We start from the raw sequence: 21,037 nt of genomic DNA, 5'->3' as shown, positions 1-21,037 counted from the left end.
CTCCTTAGCGGTTGTGACCTTTTGTGCTAATGGTTAATTTTATTTTTATAATTTTATAATAAATTTTTCATTATAACCGATAAAATTTAAAACAGTGAAAATTCATATTCAATTGACTTTATATAAAATTATTACATGAAAATAATTATATATGAAAATTTAAATTTAAAATTTATGTATTTTTTATTTTATTTAATAGTGAATTAAATATAAAATAGAATAAATAATAAAAAAGTTTAATTTATTTTTATTTTTTCATACAAAATTTAGAATAAAATATAAAATAATAAAAAATATAATTATAAAAATTTGATAATAATAACAAAAAATAAATTATATTTTCGTTCAGTGTTTATATTCTTCGGAACACAATATTTTTGTCTATGTCTTACCTAATAGACACAATTCTACAAGATTTTATGTTTCTATATCTATAATAAACCACAAAATTTTATGTTTCTATATTTTACACAATTTTAGAGCTTAATATTTTACATTAAAATAATTATTTTTTGTCGATCTAATATTAGTTTTGTTCTCGTTTTCGTTTCCATTTTTAAGACTATTTTTATTGATGCCTGAATTTTTCTCGGATAATTTTTTTTGTTCATCTTATTTTACATTGTAAATGCACAGAAACTAAACTAGTAAGAAAAGGTTTATCCAAGGACTATGGGTAGCTACACGCCTAAACATAAGCTCAAATTTTGGCAACTCCGTTAAAAACCCTGGTAATAAGGTTAATTGGGATCATTACAATTGCAAATGATTATTCAATATTCACCCTCCTCTTATGGTTTTCATGAAAGAGGAAACTGAGAAAAAGTAAAATTAGGCACAAGCTTGAAATATCTGGTGGAGTCTGCAACGAGGATTATACTATTCATACCTACTATAAGTTTGTACATAACTCTTTTTTCTTCTGATATTTTATTGGCAACAATGCAACATAGGAAGGAGAATTCACTTTATGTAATACAACACACGATGAGTTGAATCACAGTCAACTCCTGTACAAATTGCTATAATTAGGTACAAATGAACAGAGCAGCTTTCTTGAGAAATAACCAAGTAGCAGCTTCTACTCTTTGAAGTATGAGCAAAATTGGCACTTTATTACGTGAACAAATTGTCACGCTAGAGTTGCTCTCTTGCCTTTGGCATCCCTTGACTGCAACATGTTAACCGAATGACGAAATAAAAACATGGTTAGTCAAGTGACGTGCCTGATAAAATTTGTGGGTACAAAAATAATAAACACTTGGTAAAGAAAATGTTGCATGAGTTTAATTACTATTAACCAATTCAGGGAAATAAAGAATTTGCTCATATCATAAGTGATTACATAATTCTATTCTGTTGTGATTCAGATGACGGAGTGATTTTATTCTTTGCACATTTACACGTGATTTGAGAAAGTGCATACAATAAACGCATTAAAAGAGCATTTACGTAACTAAGTATCATACCACAATTTGACGACCTTTAACAGTTAGTCATGATATCATAATTTCCAATCACTCAATATAATTTGATATTTGAGATTTCAAAATTTACAACACCTAATGTACTAAGATTTAAAATGAAGAATTTTCATTTATTTTTTCCACTAATGAAAGGCTACAATTGATATTTATTCAAACACAAAAGATGTCTGCATCAAACACGAAAGATGTCTGCAAAAGTTGCCAATAAATTGTCAATAACCAGAACTAATTTTTTCACTTAATAAAGCTCATGGTGTCAGTTCCCCAATACTAAAGCAGCTAAAAATCCAACACTGCCTCCTCACTCTTAGCACAGAAAGAATGCATAGTATATCTTAGAATGAAACTACGTTAGCTCAATGAAAGTAGCATTTCCTCTTGGTAAGGTTATGAAGCAAGCAGAGGTTTATTCAGAGCATCTGGCCCTAGGCCCGCTACCCTTGGTTAAATATATTTCTAAACAGAACCATGAGCATAAAGACTTGACACAAACAAAGAGACTGAGAAGGAGAAAATAAGAGGGGTAAAGAAACAAACCTGAGCAGCAACAGATCTCTTTGAATCCAGGAACTGGCCATAGATACTGTAGAGTCTCCTTTTCTCTTCTTCTGAAACAGATGGTCTAGCCTTCAAGGCAGTGGCCTTCAGTAAAGCATCTGTAATAACTGGTGCTTTACCCGGCGCAGAGGCACCCAAATTGTCCAGAACTTCATGGACTGCTGCGAGCTGTGCATCTGAGAGGAGAGCTTGGAGGTCAGCTCCACTGAATCCCTCAGTCATTTTAGCTACTGTGGCCAAATCTATATCATGCGCCATTGGTAACTGCATCAATCAGAAAGAGTTATTTTGATTAAGACCACAGAAATATATTCACAACAGGGATGAAGGTAAACTTGAAGTAGTAGAAACAAAAAGACTCGGTGCAAAAACCACCTTGTGAAAATCCAAAATATTGAAATTGAAAATTATGATGGGTTAACCGCCTATTTGGAAGATTGTTAGTGCAACATTGGATGTTCTCTCTTGCTTAGATATCTAAGGCTATGATTCCAATGGAAAACAAGTAGGTGTTGAACATTTTATCGCAAAACATTTACCTAAGAAATAAAAATCTCAAAGCACTCTGCAGACAAGAACAAAACATGGAAAACTATATACACAAACATACCTTTCTAGAAAGAACAGTCAGAATTTCCAATCTCTCATGCCAAGATGGAAAATCACAGAAAAGAAGTCGATCTAACCTACCAGGTCTCAGCAGTGCTGCATCAAGTAAATCCGGTCTACTGCTCAACATAAAACAGATATCAGTACAAACAATGACTAATATCCATTTCCCTCTTGTTCTTTCTTTATATCTCAAAAGATAGTCAGAAGAAACAAACACGCCCTTAATTGTATAATATGTGTCCTAACCAGCCATGAATGTGAAGTATTAATATGAAACCAGCCATGAATGAATATTTTATGAACCTTTGAAGTAAGCCACAGTTCCAACATGGTAAGGAAAATTTTCTAACAATTTGAAGTTTTAGTCTTTCATATGCAGACATTATTTGAACTCAAACTTTTTCCAAGTTTACTTCCAATAAATTAACGCAATAAATTAACGCATGCTTGAAATACTAACCTTGTAGCAGCAAATACAAATACACCAGTTAAAATCTCAACACCATCTAACTCGGTCAGAAACTGAAAATCAAATACATATTACAGTCAGATTTTGTTCAACAAAGTATAAAGCCAAAAAAGTGATAAATATACTAACTTGATTAACAACACGATCAGTTACTCCAGTATTGTCATGCCCTCTCTTAGGAGCAATAGAATCAAACTCATCAAAAAATAGTAAGCAAGGAGCTGCTGCTGCTGCTTTAGAGAATATATCCCTAACCTGAAACCAGCGTTCAAGACTCAGACTGAGACATTTGAAGTATGAAATGAATCTAAGAACTATCAGCCTAGGTCATCTAACGGTTTTAAGATCCGATGGCTCAGAGTTAAAAAAGAAAAGTTAATCTTGGACATTTATGACAAATAACCAGGGAAACTTTCTTTTGAAGCAAAATAAGTGAGTAAAGAAACTCTAAGTAGACAAAGGCATACACCAATAATATCCTAAAAGAATGTCTAATAGTCCTCTTACGGCTTGTTCAGAAGCACCAATATACTTGTTCAACAGCTCTGGTCCTTTCACTGATATGAATCGAAGCGATGAAGCAGCCGCAGCAGCACCCACAATGTGAGTTTTGCCACAACCAGGAGGACCATATAAAAGGACGTTTGACCTCAACCTCAATGGTGCTTGTGCAAAAGTTTTTGGAAACTTTGATGGCAACTCTATCATCTGAAAATGGTTTAACAGAAACATAAAAGATGTTAACGCACAAGAATGTCATAAAGAAGCACATACAAAATAAACCAAGAAGACGAGCATTCAAATATTTCAACAATTCAAACCTCCTTAATAGCATTTCGGATGTCAACGAGGCCACCCACATCATCCCATCCAGAACGACCATCATCAGATGCAGACTTTGTGATGTCACGCATTGCAACTGGAAGAAAACCATGCATTGCCTGGGAGAAATCCTCTCTTAGTAAAGCAGGACTCTCGTGCTCATTATTGGCAGCATTTGATGGCAAAAATCGATGAACAGCAGCATGGACAGCTCTGTCAACTAATATTTCCTGGAAAGAGTGAATTATATAATAATTACGTCTCACATGAAATTAAAACAGTTGAGAACAGTTCAAAGGAAACTGAAACCCTAATGAAATGCAGGTGAAACCATGGAAATAACGAATTAATGACTAATCTGAGTGAAAACAAGAGCATGTTTGAAATTTTTTAACGTAACAAAAAATGTGATTTTTACATTCCATATTCACTAATTGGATTTGTGCATGAAAATTTGACTGAATGCAAAAGAAAGAGAAAAGAGAGAAGGCGGCTCCCCTCCACCGCCACCAATGAAGAGGTCCGATGTAAATAAACTAAAAGATGAAAACAACTCTAACCCAAAATAAGTATGAAGTAAGACAAGAAATCTGCAACTGAAGGCACATAATGATAAATATCAACAAAATTGACTTATGAAAATTTTACAAAACAAAAGTCTACTGATGCACAACTGTGTTCAAGGAACTGGAATACCAGATCATAGCCATCATAACCATCACATTTGACAGCCACATCCAGTAGGATGTCTTCACCACATTGCAAGTGACGCCTTTCAATTTCATGCTTCAACATAGCTTTACGCTCTGAAGCTGCAGGAGCTGGCAACTGTATGTGGAAATCAAAGCGTCCTAATGACAGTAGAATAAGAAGTTAGCAACTAGAACATGAGAAAAAACACACACACATGGGGAAAAAAAAAAAGATTGCCAAAGTCAAGATTCGTTTTAAAATATACTGGAACTGGATATATGTTTTACGCACAAAAAGCATACCTGAAGAGCTCAAAGACTGTGGCAGTTTCTCCAGTGACTGTATGGAAGCTATGAAGGCTACCGGTCCAAATCCACATGATTTTTGCCTCTTCTCCTGTTCCAGTGTGCAGTACAGAAATAAAATGATTATGTATCAAAGTGAAGTTCTCGTATATTTAACCTTTTTGTGTATTTCTTACTATGTATTTCCATTATTCTCAGCTTTCAGAAAAATAGAATTTATTTATGCATATAAGTATAAGAAAGTTTGATTTGAATGTCTTGATCAGGAAAAATATCACAAGACTTGTATTTCTTACCCTATATTCATCGATGATGTTAACCAAAATATCTGAGAGTCCAGCAACAGATGTTGAGGGCTGAGATCCTTCGGAATCAGAAGTTGAAATTATGCTATCAAGATCATCAAAGATTACGATGGAGGGCGCATGGTTTAAAGCTTCCATTACATGGTTTGTAAGTTCTTGGCGAATTATTGGGACCTTCTCCAAAGAAAGTTTTGAGCAGGGCACAAAAACTCTGTATTGTATTGAAAATCAAAATCCAAACAGGAGCAACGCAAAGAAAAATGAAAAAAGAATAATTAAAATGAATATCAATACATGTGTGCTAAGATATCTTTATGATTCTCAAGGGATTTGGCTACAGCCCTTGATAATGAAGTTTTCCCAGAGCCCTGCAAAATAAATAAATTAAATAAACAAATAAATAATAAAACAAATTTTAAATGCAAAGATAATTCACTGAAAGATACATTTTGTTTTATGTCTTTAATCAGAAGGTATATAAGAAAGCAACACTAGACATATGGAAGCTTAAAAAGGTAGCCAAATCCCGAGCTCGGAATGAGAAGCATCCAGTAAAAACGACCTTAAAAGGCAGTATAACGAGTAATGAAGAGTTAAAAAAGGTTCATGGCTCAAAATATTTGATCACCAACATGCAGAAATTTGAGCTTCTAATCTGATAACAGCCAAATCCATTCAACATTGGATTTCATAAGACAGTGAAATTAAACTGTACTCACTGGTGGTCCGTGTACTAAAACATGTCCAGGGAGTGGCAAGTTGCATGAACCAAACCACAGACCACACTTCAAAGATAACAATACCAACATCCCTGCAATCATCCAAAATACAAGGTTATCACCAAATGGCATCCAATTGCATGAGGATGCAACCATTGTAGATAATTAACTGACTAAATTCAAATTAATGAGCAGCAGCATCAAGGGGTGAGACAAAAATCTTGCACCTTAAAGACTCAAACTAAGTCCAAGAGGCCTTTTAATGGATCACAGTTAAGTAACAAATAAGTTCACCATATAAAACAGGCGTCATTCAATTTATTAGCTAAAAGATACGCATTTCTCATACTCAAATGGATGAGGATAATGCAATAATTGCATCAGCATGACCAATGGAGAGCCCACTAAATTGTCAAGCACAAACTAGCAAGTGGTAGTCAAGTCATTGGTGGGGTTGGGGGGGAAGGGGATAGAAATAAGCAGCAATGTTTCTAGCCAAGTTCCCAGCATATGAATTATTGCGAAATCCTAGAATAAAAAAAATGTGAATATATGCAGCATCAATTTTGTTCGCCACAACAATAGTTAAGCCACTCCTCACTAAATGGGGTCAGATAAAAGGATAAAATGGCTTCATAGTGCTCGATCGTGAATCATATTCATGTTCAAACAATTTTAGTTTGTACATCTGCTAACAAATATGATATAAATGGCATAACAAAAATCACTTAATGTTTTGCTAAATGATAATGGTGATGAAAACAATGAATAAAGTGGATAAGTTATGGACACTTTAACAAAAAATAGAAAAGAAAAACCTACGATTAATAATATCAGAAGCTGGTTTCTCCATCCAGCTAAGTAAAGATACATTTGAACTAATGTGCTCTTGAGATGCTGTCTCTTCGATAGAATGAATAGACACGGGATCACCCAATTTCATCCCTTCAAAAAGCTGCAGATCGCCTATATTGATACTTTTAAGGCTTTTACCAAGAGCAACTTTGTATGCATTAGGTTTCCCATGATGCAGATGTTCATCACCAAAAGTCAAAATAAATAACACTTCAGCTGTCTTGCCACTATTCTCTGAAGAATTATAAGGTAGGGGAGCTCTCCCATTATCCCCAAGGTTGTGACAGTTTAATTTGAAATCAAGCAAAGTTTGGCTACACATGACCAATGAATTAACCTCTACACCCGTAATAGAAGTAATTGCCTCAAGTTGTGCAATATACCACAGCCGAACAAGACTCTTTATCCCCTGTTGATTCTGAGACTGATTTGCATTCTCTTCCTCTGCTTTGCAGTTGGATTCATCAGAAAGAGCTGCAACAACTTCATTGTTAATTGACCAATCTATAGGGTCCACTAAGTCACCTGACATAGATTTCGCAAGTAATTTTCCATTCATGTGATTATTGTGGCTATCCAGACCATCTTTCTCAGCAGAACTATCCTGCTTTAATAGTTTGAATTGACAAGGAGAAAAAGTGATGGATGGAATACTTTTCTCCCTAATGATATCATATGCTTTCAAATAAACCCCTGTACAACCAAGAAAGAATATATTCACTTCAGAATCGTACGAAAACTGAAAAAAGAGATAAAGGTTTCAGCTGAAATTGAAATATATATATTAAACAACACAACGTATGGCATGATTTCCACCTATCCAAAGATAAAGGCGAAACAAACTATAGCAGCATAATTAACTGATTTTAATCCTATTTAATAAAGAACATATAATGTGACTTAGAAAAGAAGATCGAGGAAAAAAACAGAGATACAAACAGATAAAAGACTTCCAATTTGTCCTATGGGCAAAGCTGGTTCATAGTCTGTTACTAATACGTTTTTACATTGTTCTGCTTTCTCTCTCTGAAATGGATATTTTGTTCATTTTTAATGGTGAATAATGAGTGTGCCATTGGCCTTTGGACTGATATATGTTGACTTACTACTTTGCTCCCAAAGCCATGAAATCTCCACATCAAGTCTAAGTGCAGGAAAATTCCAGTGCTTTTAAAATAACAGACACCTTATTCCCTGATTACCATCATACCAGCATGATACAAATTCAAAATGCAAGAAAAAAATTTGTTATATCCTCAATAATCAAATTTATGAGTATGCACATTCCACATATACTCAAGTTCAAGTTTATGAGTTCGTAAGATAGATATAAGTATAATTTGACATACATGTATGTAGGCCAGCTCTCAAATAGAAGCGAAGAGACTTGGCTAACATCACATGCCCTGCAGCCACAGATTCTGAAAATAAGAGATGAACAACAGCTTGTCGATGTTGTTTCTTGTCAGTTAAATTTCCATTCTCAACTTCATTGCCAGGTGACCCGCCTTTGGATTTCAAAACATTGGTTTTCGAAATATTGGCATTCTCCTTGGATATTCTTGGTACTAAGGAAACTGGCTGAAGCATGTTAAAAGAGAAGTGCTTGGCTGTTTCTGGGTGAACAAAAGCAACAGAAGTGAGCCCCATATGGAGCTCAACACCTTTGACATAAGTTCTGGTATGACATAATACCCCTGGATCTTGTATACGGAGAAGCATCTTTGCAGTTTGTTCCTTATCACAGGATTCTAGATGTGAATCTCCTGCTGAATCCAACATTCTATTGCGACTTTTGGGAGCAACGGCAACTTCAGTTCCTGGCATGAGTTGTACTGATAAATTTCTCACATGTTAGTTAGCTCTAGTCTAACAATACATATTGACAATATTATTGAGTTAGGAATTCAAACGTGACTAGTTCACAATTTGAGTACAATCCTGACCTGAAGTACTGAACAAAATACCATCCACTCCCAACATGCAATACCCTCCTACTTAAAAATTCAAAAAGATAACCATATAATACAGGCATCATCTTACCCACCGCTTTCTTCGGGAAAACAGAAGTGACATGGAATGTGATGACGGTGTGACCATGTAACCACAAAGGAAATCTCATCCCTTCATGAACAATCCTGACCTGCATCGAGCCATCAGCAGCATTATGTTAGGGTAATACACAACAGACTAGGACAAAAAACTCAAATAAACGGTAGAACAGAGACCTGTAACCAATCTAAACTCTAAAGTAATAGAAAATATATCATCACGAACGACAATAAAAGCATTGAAAATACACAATTTTTCATTGTTACAGAAAAGAATTTAGGTTGAGAAATGATATCTGCAATCTAGGGCAGCTGCCCATCAATCTCAACACACATTTACATTACAAGTACATGTTAGCCTACCAACAGGAGACCCCTAAATCTGAAAAAGTCAAGTCAAATATGAGCAGAATGTCAACCATGTGAGCCAATCACAAGGAGTTATAACTGTAATTCTCACTAGTTATCACATTCCCATCCAGAACTATCTTCAAACTGTAGCATTCCTATTTAGGACTCAGTTTTAAAATAAAAAATAAAAGCATTCCAACTTGGCATTTCATATAAACAGTCTACTTTACTCACACTTCAAAATAGTCACCGTGTATCAGATACTTCAAGACACACTAACTATATTCCATAAGCTTTAGCTTTAACTTTCCTGAATTCTAGAGTTTAATTGATCCATGTTGAACTCGAAATCACCATTTCTCTCTCTTAGCTTAAGATTTATGCCATCCTGCGAAATCATACTAATTCTAGCTGCCTATTTAACCATCTTTGCTTCTTTTTCTTTTTATATATTATATATATAAAAAAAAGACTTAATATTCACAGGTTTCAATTAATCCATGTATTGAACTATGCCATGTTGGAGGAGTGAATGAACAGCAATCACAAAAACCTGGTTGAGGATAGCAGCCTCAGCTTGTTCGGAATTGAGTTCCAAAACCTCCCAATCATCCTCGGTGTGAGGCTCTATCGTAACAAGAGAAGCATGAGCCACATTGGAAGCAGCTCTCACCTGAACAGTACCGTGATTCGGCAACGAAATGCACTCCGCAAATTGTTTCGAAACCTATACAACCGAATTGTTCAGAACACGAATCGAATTTAACAGAAAAAAAAAAAAGTGATAATGAGAACGGTGGTGGCAGCAGTAGTTACCTCGATGGCGGAGGGAGAAGAAGAAGTGGCGCCGGACCAAGCGACGAACCAGAGGTTGGGAGGGTGGGTGGGAGAACGAAGCTCGAGGGCGAGTATGTGAGGGAGAGGAGAGGAGCGCGTGGATTGGAGAGTTTGGATGAGAGGGAGGGGAAGGGAGACGAAGCAATTGTCGATGGCGGCAACAAGCTTCACCTCGAACTCCATGGATGGAATTGATGAAGTGTGATGAAAAGAAACACACACTCTCAGCTTCAGCTGCTGCTAATTGCTGAGCCCAGCTCCAATTTCTACATACCAAAGTATTATTATTCAGTCCTGATTGTTTTTCCCAATGAGGTTGTGCGGGAAAATTATCAGGAAAAAAAATTGTTTATTTGTTGTCTTATTTATTTATTTTTACGAGATAAAATAAAATTTATTTCTTATTTTAGAAATAATAAACTACTAAAATTGATCTTGATGTTATAAGATAACTAAATAAATAAATAAATAAGAGGTAACAAATAAAAAAATATAAAGAGAGATATTAATAGTGTAGAAAGAAAAAAGAGAATGTTTATTGTTGCTGTGTGTTTTTGTTCGGAGGCTTAAGCCTCTATTGATAGGTGTACATGATGACATTTTTCAAACTACAAAAAATGGAGTCATCTTTGATAAATCAAGCTACATTGGAAATGGGCATCCACATAAGATCTTATCACAACACTCCCCTTGGATGACCATTTAGGATTATTACCTCGTTAAAACCTTATTGAAGAAAAATCCAGTGGGAAAAAACTTTAGTGAAGGAAAAAGAGTACAATATCCTTTAGTGATAAGGACTGCCTCATTAAAAACCTTGTCAAGAAAAACCCAATGGAAAAAATCTGACCAAGGAAAAAAGAGTACAGTCTCCCCCTCTTGTTGACATCATTTAATGTCTTGAAATCGGCGCATCCCAATCTCATGTACCAATCTTTCAAAGGAGGATTTTGGGAGTGACTTTGTAAATAAATCTGCCAGATTGTCACTTGAGCGGATCTGTTGGACATCAATTGTCCCTTGATTTTGAAGATCATGAGTGAAGAAGAATTTGGGAGAAATATGCTTTGTTCTATCACCTTTGATGTATCCGCCTTTAAGTTGAGCAATGCATGCTGTATTATCTTCAAAAAGGACAGTTGGAGCTATATATCTTATAATCAATCAGTCCATATGATGACAGAATATATTGGATCAAATACCTGAGCCAAAAACACTCGCGACTAGCTTCATGTATCGCGAGTATTTCAGCATGATTAGAGGATGTTGCAGCAATCGTCTGTTTCGTGGACCTCCATGATATAGTTGTACCACCATATGTGAATAGGTATCCTGTTTGACATCTCCCTTTTGTGTGGATCAGACAAGTATCCAGCATCTGCATAGCCAACTATTGTGATTTGGATCCATAGGGATAAAATAATCCCATATCAAAGCCATAATTTTCCTTCGTCGTCATCTTGACGTATGATTGAAAAATGAATATCCCACATTACAAGATCCTGCAGATATGTGGAAAGGCCTTGAAGAAAGTTACGATCATCAAAAAATGGTGATACTTCCTCAAACCCGATATGTTAGAGAGAATTTTCTCGACCTTCCATACCTCGAATGTGCTCCTGCAGCAGCAGTATCGAGAAAAAGAATTTAAAAATATTCTGAGTTAATTTCTTGCCTTCTTTTGTTGCTGAACACAACAATGAGTTACTTTTGAGAAATCATGAAGCGCGCCCAACTGGCGCCACCCCATTTCCTGAAGCAAATGCGGCAAATTATAACCCTAGAAGAGGTAAATGGCAAAATTTTTATAACAAGAAAAATTATGGAAGGAAAAGAAATTATGTTCATATCTCACCAGAAGTGGGATAAAGAAAGAAATATTGGGCAAAGTAAATCAATTAAGGATAAATGCTTCCGTTGTGGTGTAAAGGGTTATTGGTCACGTATCTGTCGTACCCCAAGGTACCTAGGTGATCTTTATCAAGCATCCTTGAAAAAGGATGACAAAGGAAAGGAAACAAATTTTGTTTCAAATTATGAAAATTCCACCACTCATTATGATGTATCTAATTTCTTTGAGGATCCTGAAGGAAATATTAGCTATTTGATCAATGATGAAATAGTTTAATATGTGTGTTTGTTAAGTATTCATGTGAATAATTTTACTGTGCATGTACTTCTACTCATTTTATTATTATTATCATTTGTTTTTGAAGAAAAATGGCAAGGACATATTCTGAAGATATTTGCCTTACGGATAGTGCAAGTTTGTACACTATTCTTAAAAGTATTATATATTTTACCCATCTTGTACCAAAAGAAGAATGTGTTAATACTATTATTGGCTCGGGCAATGTGATAGAAGGCTCCGGAAGAGCTATAATTTTGTTTCCCGGAGGAACAAAATTCATAATAAATAATACACTATTATCTACCAAGTCTCTAAGAAACTTGTTGAGTTTTAAAGATATTCGCCGAAATGGATATCATGTTGAGACTATGAATGAGGAAAGTCATGAGTACTTATGTATCACAACTCATGATTTAAATAAAAAGGTTATATTAGAAAAGTTACTCTCACTTTCATCTGGGTTGTATTATACCAACATTAGTGTAATTGAATCACATGCCATTGTAAACCAGAAGTTTACTAGCCCAAATGAATTCATAACTTGGCATGATAAATTGGGTTAGGGGTGAACATGGGGCCGGGTGAAGCCGGGTTCGCGTTGACCCGGACCCGACCCTAAATAATGACCGGGTCTATTTATGAGACCTTTACCCGGTCCTAGATTCGATGAAATCGTGTTACTTTCGGGCCACACTAAAGCCGGGTCTATACTAGGTGAAGCCCGGGTCTTGATCAATTTTATCACGACATTACCAAAAGTTGGATTCTACATCTCTTAAACCTCTAAATTTTGGAAAATAATTATTCCATAACATCACAACATTCACATAATAATAATTTAGAGTCTAATAATAATAATTATGTCAATTACACACTAAACATTCAAAGTTCAAAAGACAATTAAAACAAAGTTAACAACCAACACAAGATTAACATAATGATAATAATTTATAGTGTCATACTAACTAATAACAACAAAATATTAAGTAGAAAACAACTACAGGACAAAATTCATTTGATTCATAGCTTGCTCTCAAGGTTGTGAACTTGATTCTTGTTGTGTGGATGTTTTAGTAACATCTGCAAAACATAGAAATTAGTCTCTCAAGATTATTATTTGAATTAAATTAAGTAATAAAGAAGGAATAAAAATATCATAAAGTAAATATACCATTAACAATCTTGTCACTACTGTCAAATTAATCAAACTCAAGCTCTTTAAATATTTGCTCAGATGGATACAACCAACTTTGAGTGCAGATTAAAGCTTCTGCCATTTTTGGTGACAAAGAGCTACGGTAAAGATCAACCACACGACCAGCGGTACTAAAGCATGACTCAGATGCGACAGTTGAAACTGGAATACCAAAGACATCACGAGCTATGAGAGAAAGAATTCTATATTTTGATCCATTTAATTTCCACCAAGCCAATATATCAAAATTCTCATCTTCCACGTCTACAGAATCTTCGGCCAAATATTTCTCAACATCTGATTTGCTATCTGCATTAGCTTTTTCCTTCTTTTGTTTTTTCCACAAATTCACTCTATTTGCAACAACACCCTTAGCACTAGACTAACCAGTATCTTTATCATCCAAAACATCTCTAGAGGGACCGCCAACATCATTAAGAACTTTATCATCTACAATTTCTTTTGAATAAAATTTGTATAATGTCTCCAATGTAAATTTCACAAAACTAGTCATACTAGTAGCCACTTCCTTATCATATATATCCTCCAAACACCATGAAAGATAATCAAGTTTGTATCAAGGATCTAAAACAACGGCAACAAGTATCAAAGGATTAAACTTGTCAACTGGTCCCCAATATTTATCGTATTTAGCCTTCATAGAGCATGTCATAGTTCCCAATAATTCAGAATTGTTGTGGCTCCAAGATATTAGTTGAGAATGTATAGATGCAATTTCATGAAAGCATTTATTTGAAGTAACATGTAAAGAAGATGAGAAACACAAAGTAATCTCATAGAAAATTCTCAAAAAATCAATGAATAGCCTAGCATGTTACCAATCAAGTACCGTGGGTGGACAAACTTTCTTTTTACCCCCACAATCCTCTCCAAACCATCTAAAGAAATCAGTTTCTTGATCATAAAGTCTATCAAAAGCTTTTTCAAAATTTTCAGCATGTTCCAACATTAGATAGGTGGAATTCCATCTAGTTGGAACATCCAAACAAACAAGACTTTTAGACTCTATCAACTCAGCCTCAATGCATTCTTTAAATTTTTTAATTCTTTGCGGAGAAGATCTAACATACCTAACAGCATTCCGAATGCTTTCAACGGAGGCATGTTGCTCTTTAATCCCGTCATTCACTATCAAGTTGAGAACATGAGCACAACACCTCATTTGCAAATATTTTCCTCCGCACACCAATCCATCCCTTGCAGCTAATTTCCTTTGAAGATAAGTGATAGCCCCGTCATTTGAAGATGCATTGTCTAATGTGATTGTGAAGACTTTTTCAATTCCCCACTCCCTCAAACATATCTCAATTTTTCTTCCTATTGTTTCGCCCTTGTAGTTCTCAATCAAGCAAAAGTTGAGAATTCTCTTTTGTAGCTTCCATTCGTCATCAACGAAATGTACAGTTAGGCTCATGTAGCTAAAATTTTGATTTGATGTCCAACAATCTAATGTCAAACAAACTCGAGCACATGACTTTACCAACCAAGCTTTAAGTTTTTTTTTTTCTCATCTAAATAAAGCTGAAAGCAATCTCTTGACATTGTCATCCTAGATGGTACAGTGAATCTTGGCTCAAATCGATTAATCATTTTGCGAAATCCAATCCCTTCGACCACTTTAAAAGGGTGTTCATCAAGGATAATAAACTCAGCCATTGCCTTTCTACAATCTTCCAAGCTATAGCCATTGACTTTGGTGCAAGTTTTGCTGGCTTCACCTTCTTCACCAACCTTAGGCATATAGCCATGAAGTGTCCTATTTTTGCCTACTTTTGTAAATATCTACTTGTGAGAAACTTTCAAGTGTTTATTCATAGAATTTTTGCCATGTCTAGTTGGGTGACATATATATACTTTTTGACAGTGATTACATTTGGCCTTGTGCTCTCTATTAGTCTCGCTAAATGGAAGCTGTTTAAAATGCGTCCAAACATAAGACTTTTTCCCCTTGCGAGTAGCCTGCTGTCCCTCGTTATTTTCAACCTTGTTTTCCTCATTAATATTTTATGAGATGGGAGGTGCGATAGGAGTTGGGATAGGAGCAGTAGCAACCTCATGCTCTATGTCCATAGCTTTGTTGTCTTCGTTAATTTGGACTGCAATAAAACTAGGATCTCCTCCTTCCATTTGTGTTTATCTAAACATAAAAAAAGTTCATTTAACAATAACTCTAAAAAAACTGAGCATACTTAAATAACTGAACATAAATACAATATATCTAAATAACACCAAACATACTTAAACAACTGTTGAGTCTCATCATTTAAATTTTAACAAATAAAAAAAATTCATAAGTCATAGCACTTGGATCATCACTATACATTTACTATATTTTCCCCTGTTATCACTATACATTCACTTGGATTATCACCCTTGAATTCCTTTTACTTGCTAGCTGTATTCAAACTCTCAAACAAAGGAATTAATTCGCTTTACTATCCTTTCTCATTATTTTCCTATCTCCTAACCATATTATAAAAGTTAAAAGGAAAGCTTGTATACCCTTTTTTACTTAACTTCTATTCTAAAAAGGACAATATAATACAGGATAACACTACAAAATAGTCGTTTGAGGTCCATAAGCTAAAACATTATTCTGAGTAACCACTAAAAACTAGTAAATACACAAACACATGGTAAATTTGTTAGTGCTGTTAGGCATATGAATTGGATTAATGTCAATCCTATACATCATACATGTCGTTGACATTTTGTGATAGTAATAGTATACTACAGTGTGCTTGTCTTTTTACCTACACACACAAACACCAATTTTATTTTTATTTTTAATCACCAGTCACACTAACCAATTCCAATTCAATGTCCTTATTACAATTATTATTATTGATATTACTAGCACTATCCTGAAAGAGTGTTTCTATTTCTTCTAAGCTCTTGCCTTTAGTCTCAGGCATAAATACATAAAAGAAAAGCGTAGCCACCACCATGACCCCGATAACTCCCTTTGATTATCTTAGTATTGATTATATCACTAGCCTAATCCTTAGTGGAATATTTCATTCATGAACAGGGTGGCATTTACAATATTTTCTGATATTGGCATGAATCAGAAATGTTTATTGGCATTTACTCACAATAACATAAAGTGCACAAATCAGGAAATTTGATTTTTAAATAACATCAAATTTAAAATTAAAGGAATCAATTATAATTATTGGTGGTGTAAATTATAAAAATCAAATTATTGTTCCTACTTCCTAAACAGAAATTTACAATATATCCCAATTCCTCTTATTTGCTAATTGCTATTTCTAATCATCAACAACTTTTTCCTATTTTCATCTAACTCGTAACACTCATCATTGAAGTATTCAAAATACAAATCAAAAAATTAAACAAAAAAAATCATTTTTGTTAGTTTTTCCCAAAATTAAGCTAATTATGGCAAAAGCAATATCAACAATTTTATCAATTCTCTCCCAAAAAATAATAAAGCAAACAAAATAGGTGAAGTATTTACTATTTAGCACCCAGTAGGTGATGAGCGGATAATTTATACGCTTTTTGACATTATTTTTAGTATGTTTTCAGTATGTTTTAGTTAGTTTTTAGTATATTTTTATTAGTTTTTAGTTAAAATTCACTTTTCTGGACTTTACTATGAGTTTGTGTGTTTTTCTGTGATTTCAGGTATTTTCTGGCTGAAATTGAGGGACCTGAGCAAAAATCTGATTCAGAGACTGAAAAGGACTGCAGATGCTGTTGGATTCTGACCTCCCTGCACTCGAAGTGAATTTTCTGGAGCTACAGAAGCCCAATTGGCGCGCTCTTAACGGTGTTGGAAAGTAGACATCCTGGACTTTCCAGCAATGTGTAATAGTCCATACTTTGCCAGAGATTTGATGGCCCAAACCGGCGTTTCAAATCAGCTCAAGAATGCCCGGCATTAAACGCCGGAACTGGCACAAGAATGGGAGTTAAACGCCCAAACTGGCATAAAAGCTGGTGTTTAACTCCAAGAAAAGTCTCTACACATGAAAGCTTCAATGCTCAGCCCAAGCACACACCAAGTGGGCCCGAAAGTGGATTTTTATGTCATTTACTCATCTTTGTAAACCCTAGGCTACTAGTTCTCTACATATAGGACCTTTTGCTATTGTATTTTCATCTTTGGATCTTTAGATCTTTGGATCTTTAGATCTTTGGATCTTTTGATCACTTTAGATCTCTAGATCATCTTTGGACGTCTAGTTCTTAGATTATGGGAGGCTGGCCATTCGGCCATGCCTAGACCTTGTTCTTATGTATTTTCAACGGTGGAGTTTCTACACACCATAGATTAAGGTATGGAGCTCTGCTGTACCTCGAGTATTAATGCAATTACTATTGTTCTTCTATTCAATTCAGCTTGTTCTTGTTCTAAGATATCACTTGTTCCTCAACCTGATGAATGTGATGATCCGTGACACTCATCATCATTCTCACCTATGAACGTGTGCCTGACAACCACCTCCGTTCTACCTTAGATTGAGTGGATATCTCTTGGATCCCTTAATCGGAATCTTCGTGGTATAAGCTAGAATTGATGGCGGAATTCAAGAGGATCCGGAAGGTCTAAACCTTGTCTGTGGTATTCTGAGTAGGATTCAATGATTGAATGACTGTGACAAGCTTCAAACTCCCGAAGGCTGGGCGTTAGTGACAGACGCAAAAGAATCAATGGATTCTATTCCAACCTGATTGAGAACCGACAGATGATTAGCCGTGCCGTGACAGGGTGCGTTGAACATTTTCACTGAGAGGACGGGATTGTAGCCACTGACAACGGTGATGCCCAACATACAGCTTGCCATGGAAAGGAGTAAGAAGGATTGGATGAAGACAGTAGGAAAGCAGAGAGACGGAAGGGACTGAGCATCTCCATACGCTTATCTGAAATTCTCACCAATGAATTACATAAGTATCTCTATCTTTATGCTTTATTCATATATCATCTATAACCATTTGAATCTGCTTGACTAAGATTTACAAGGTGACCATAGCTTGCTTCATACCAACAATCTCCGTGGGATCGACCCTTACTCGCGTAAGGTTTATTACTTGGACGACCCAGTGCACTTGCTGGTTAGTTGTGCGAAGTTGTGATAAAGAGTTGAGATTTCAATTGAGCGTACCATGTTGATGGCGCCATTGATGATCACAATTTCGTGCACCAAGTTTTTGGCGCCATTGCCGGGGATTGTTGAGTTTGGACAACTGACGGTTCATCTTGTTGCTTAGATTAGGTATTTTTCTTCAGAGTTCTTAAGACTGAATTCTAGTGTTTCAAGGTGATGTTCTTATCATCACCAAAGCTGATTGATCCTCATCAATTTAGCTCTTGAATGCAATGTCCTGCTGAAGCTTGGCTAGCCATGTCTAATTTCTTTAGACTGAAGCTTTAGACTAACATTGCATGATTCCTGGAATTCTCATTAAGAATTTTGATACCTTTATTTTCTTTTCCACTTAATTTTCGAAAAAGCACAAAAAATTTCAAAATCATAAAAACCAAAAAAAATATTTTATGTTTCTTGTTGAGTCTAGTGTCTCATGTTAAGTTTGGTGTCAATTGCATGTTTCTGTTTTTCTTGCATTCATTCATGTGTCTTAAGTGATCTTCAAGATGTTCTTGATGATTTCATTGCTCTGATCTTTAAATTCTCTTGACTTGAGTGTTTTGTGTTTCTCATGTGCATTCACATTTTGTTAGTGTCAGTAGTATACAAACTGCTAAGTTTGGTGTCTTGCATGCATTGTTATTTGATTTTAGTTACACTTTGATTATTCCTCATTATTAAAAATCCAAAAAAAATTTATTTGTGTCTTTTCAAGTCAATAATACAGAGAATTGAAGATTCAGAACATACAGTAGAGGAATTATACAGAAAAAGCTGGACGTTCAAAACGCCCAGTGAAGAAGGAAAACTGGCGTTTAAACGCTAGCCAAGGTGCCTGGCTGGGCGTTTAACCCCAAAAGGGTAGTGTTTTGGGCGTTAAACGCCAGAATGGATACCATTCTGGGCGTTTAACGCCAGGATGGCACAAGAGGGAAGATTTTGTTTTTAATGCAAATTTTTTTCAAGTTTTCAAAATCTTTTCAAAATCAAATCTTTTTCAAATAAAATCTCTTCAATCAAATCTTTTTCAAAATCAATTTCTTTCCATTTTCAAAGATACTTGCTAACAATTAATGATTTGATTCAACATTTCAAGTTTGTTGCCTTTTCTGTTGAGAAAGGTTTAATGTTTGAATCATATCTTTCCTTGTTAGCCAAGTCATTAATTTTCAAAATCAAATCTTTTTTTTATTGTTTTTCAAATCATATATTCTCAATCACATCTTTTTAAAATCATAACTTTTAAATCATATCTTCTTAATCACATCTTTTTCAAAATAGTTTTCAATTATATCTTTTTAATTTCTAATTTCAAAATCTTTTTCAAAAATCACTTGATTTCTGTTCCACTCTTGGTTTTCGAAAATCAATTAGTTTTTTTCAAAATGTTTTTAAAATCTTTTACTTAATTTTTGAAAATTTCTTCCCCTCTTCTCACATCCTTCTATTTATGGACTAACACTCCTCCTCAATGAACAATTCGAACTCCATCTCTTTTGATAAGTTCGAATTTTTCTACCTCTCCTTCTATTTTTCTTTTCTTCTGACACCTCAAGGAATCTCTATACTGTGACATAGAGGATTCCATATTTTCTTGTTCTTTTCTCTTTCATATGAGCAAGAGCAAAGACAAAAGCATGCTTGTTGAGGCTGACCCTGAACCTGAAAGGACCTTGAAGCGAAAGCTAAGAGAAGCTAAGGCACAACTCTCTGTAGAGGACCTAACAGAAATCTTCAAAGAAGAAGAACCCATGGCAGCCGAAAACAACAACAATGCCAACAATGCAAGGAAGGTGCTGGGTGACTTTACTGCACCTACTCCCGACTTCTATGGGAGAAGCATCTCTATCCCTGCCATTGGAGCAAACAACTTTGAGCTTAAGCCTCAATTAGTTTCTCTAATGCAACAGAATTGCAAGTTCCATGGACTTCCATTGGAAGATCCTCATCAGTTTTTAGCTGAGTTCTTGCAAATCTGTGACACTGTCAAGACTAATGGGGTTGACCCTGAGGTCTACAGACTTATGCTATTCCCTTTTGCTGTAAGAGACAGAGCTAGGATATGGTTTGACTCAATACCTAAATAAAGCCTGAACTCATGGGAAAAGCTAGTCAATGCCTTCTTGACAAAGTTCTTTCCACCTCAAAAATTGAGTAAGCTTAGAGTGGAAGTCTAAACCTTCAGACAGAAGGAAGGTGAATCCCTCTATGAAGCTTGGGAAAGATACAAACAATTGATCAAAAAGTGTCCTTCTGACATGCTTTCTGAATGGAGCATCATAGGTATTTTCTATGATGGTCTGTCTGAACTGTCCAAGATGTCATTGGATAGTTCTGCTGGAGGATCTCTTCATCTGAAGAAGACGCCTACAGAAGCTTAAGAGCTCATTGAAATGGTTGTAAATAACCAATTCATGTACACTTCTGAAAGGAATCCTGTGAACAATGGGACGAATCAGAAGAAAGGAGTTCTAGAGATTGATACTCTGAATGCCATATTGGCTCA

General features: G+C 35.2%; 1 protein-coding gene and 1 non-coding gene across 3 annotated transcripts; both read right to left on the bottom strand.

The window, feature by feature from the left end:
* Positions 1-607: 607 nt before the first annotated feature.
* On the bottom strand, positions 608-10,306 carry LOC130976072 (peroxisomal ATPase PEX1). 2 transcript variants are annotated; one of them, XM_057900821.1, is made up of 17 exons: positions 10,044-10,306; positions 9,781-9,954; positions 8,869-8,968; positions 8,175-8,660; positions 6,793-7,518; positions 5,971-6,062; positions 5,546-5,619; positions 5,243-5,462; positions 4,944-5,037; positions 4,645-4,799; positions 3,948-4,178; positions 3,634-3,834; positions 3,256-3,381; positions 3,118-3,179; positions 2,656-2,773; positions 2,025-2,309; positions 608-1,171 (listed from the first exon to the last, which is right to left on the bottom strand). In XM_057900821.1, exons 1-17 carry the CDS (start codon positions 10,245-10,247, stop codon positions 1,133-1,135), a joined length of 3,387 nt encoding a protein of 1,128 aa, XP_057756804.1. In that variant the 5' UTR covers positions 10,248-10,306; the 3' UTR covers positions 608-1,132. The 2 variants fall into 2 exon arrangements, with proteins under 2 accessions (XP_057756804.1, XP_057756805.1); XM_057900822.1 differs by lacking the exon at positions 10,044-10,306 and having other exon boundaries at positions 609-1,171; positions 8,873-8,968; positions 9,781-9,915.
* Positions 10,307-20,687: 10,381 nt separating this feature from the next.
* LOC130977697 (small nucleolar RNA R71) lies at positions 20,688-20,795 on the bottom strand. Its single transcript, XR_009085379.1, has one exon. It is a non-coding gene; the product is annotated as a small nucleolar RNA R71 (small nucleolar RNA).
* Between the last annotated feature and the right edge of the window lie 242 nt (positions 20,796-21,037).

The sequence above is a fragment of the Arachis stenosperma genome, chromosome 4, assembly GCF_014773155.1.
Source record: "Arachis stenosperma cultivar V10309 chromosome 4, arast.V10309.gnm1.PFL2, whole genome shotgun sequence".
Lineage (NCBI taxonomy): Eukaryota > Viridiplantae > Streptophyta > Magnoliopsida > Fabales > Fabaceae > Arachis > Arachis stenosperma.
The sequence above is the reverse complement of the archived record's forward strand: the minus strand, read 5'-3'. Positions and strand labels throughout refer to the sequence as shown.

Bases quoted from the DNA above. Each gene is read 5' to 3' on its own strand.
- LOC130976072 (XM_057900821.1), bottom strand. From the start codon at position 10,247: ATGGAGTTCGAGGTGAAGCTTGTTGCCGCCATCGACAATTGCTTCGTC. The intron at 9,955-10,043 runs GTAACTACTGCT...TCGGTTGTATAG, and splicing joins CTTCTCCCTCCGCCATCGAG to GTTTCGAAACAATTTGCGGA. The intron at 2,310-2,655 runs GTATGTTTGTGT...TGATTGATGCAG, and splicing joins TGACTGTTCTTTCTAGAAAG to TTACCAATGGCGCATGATAT.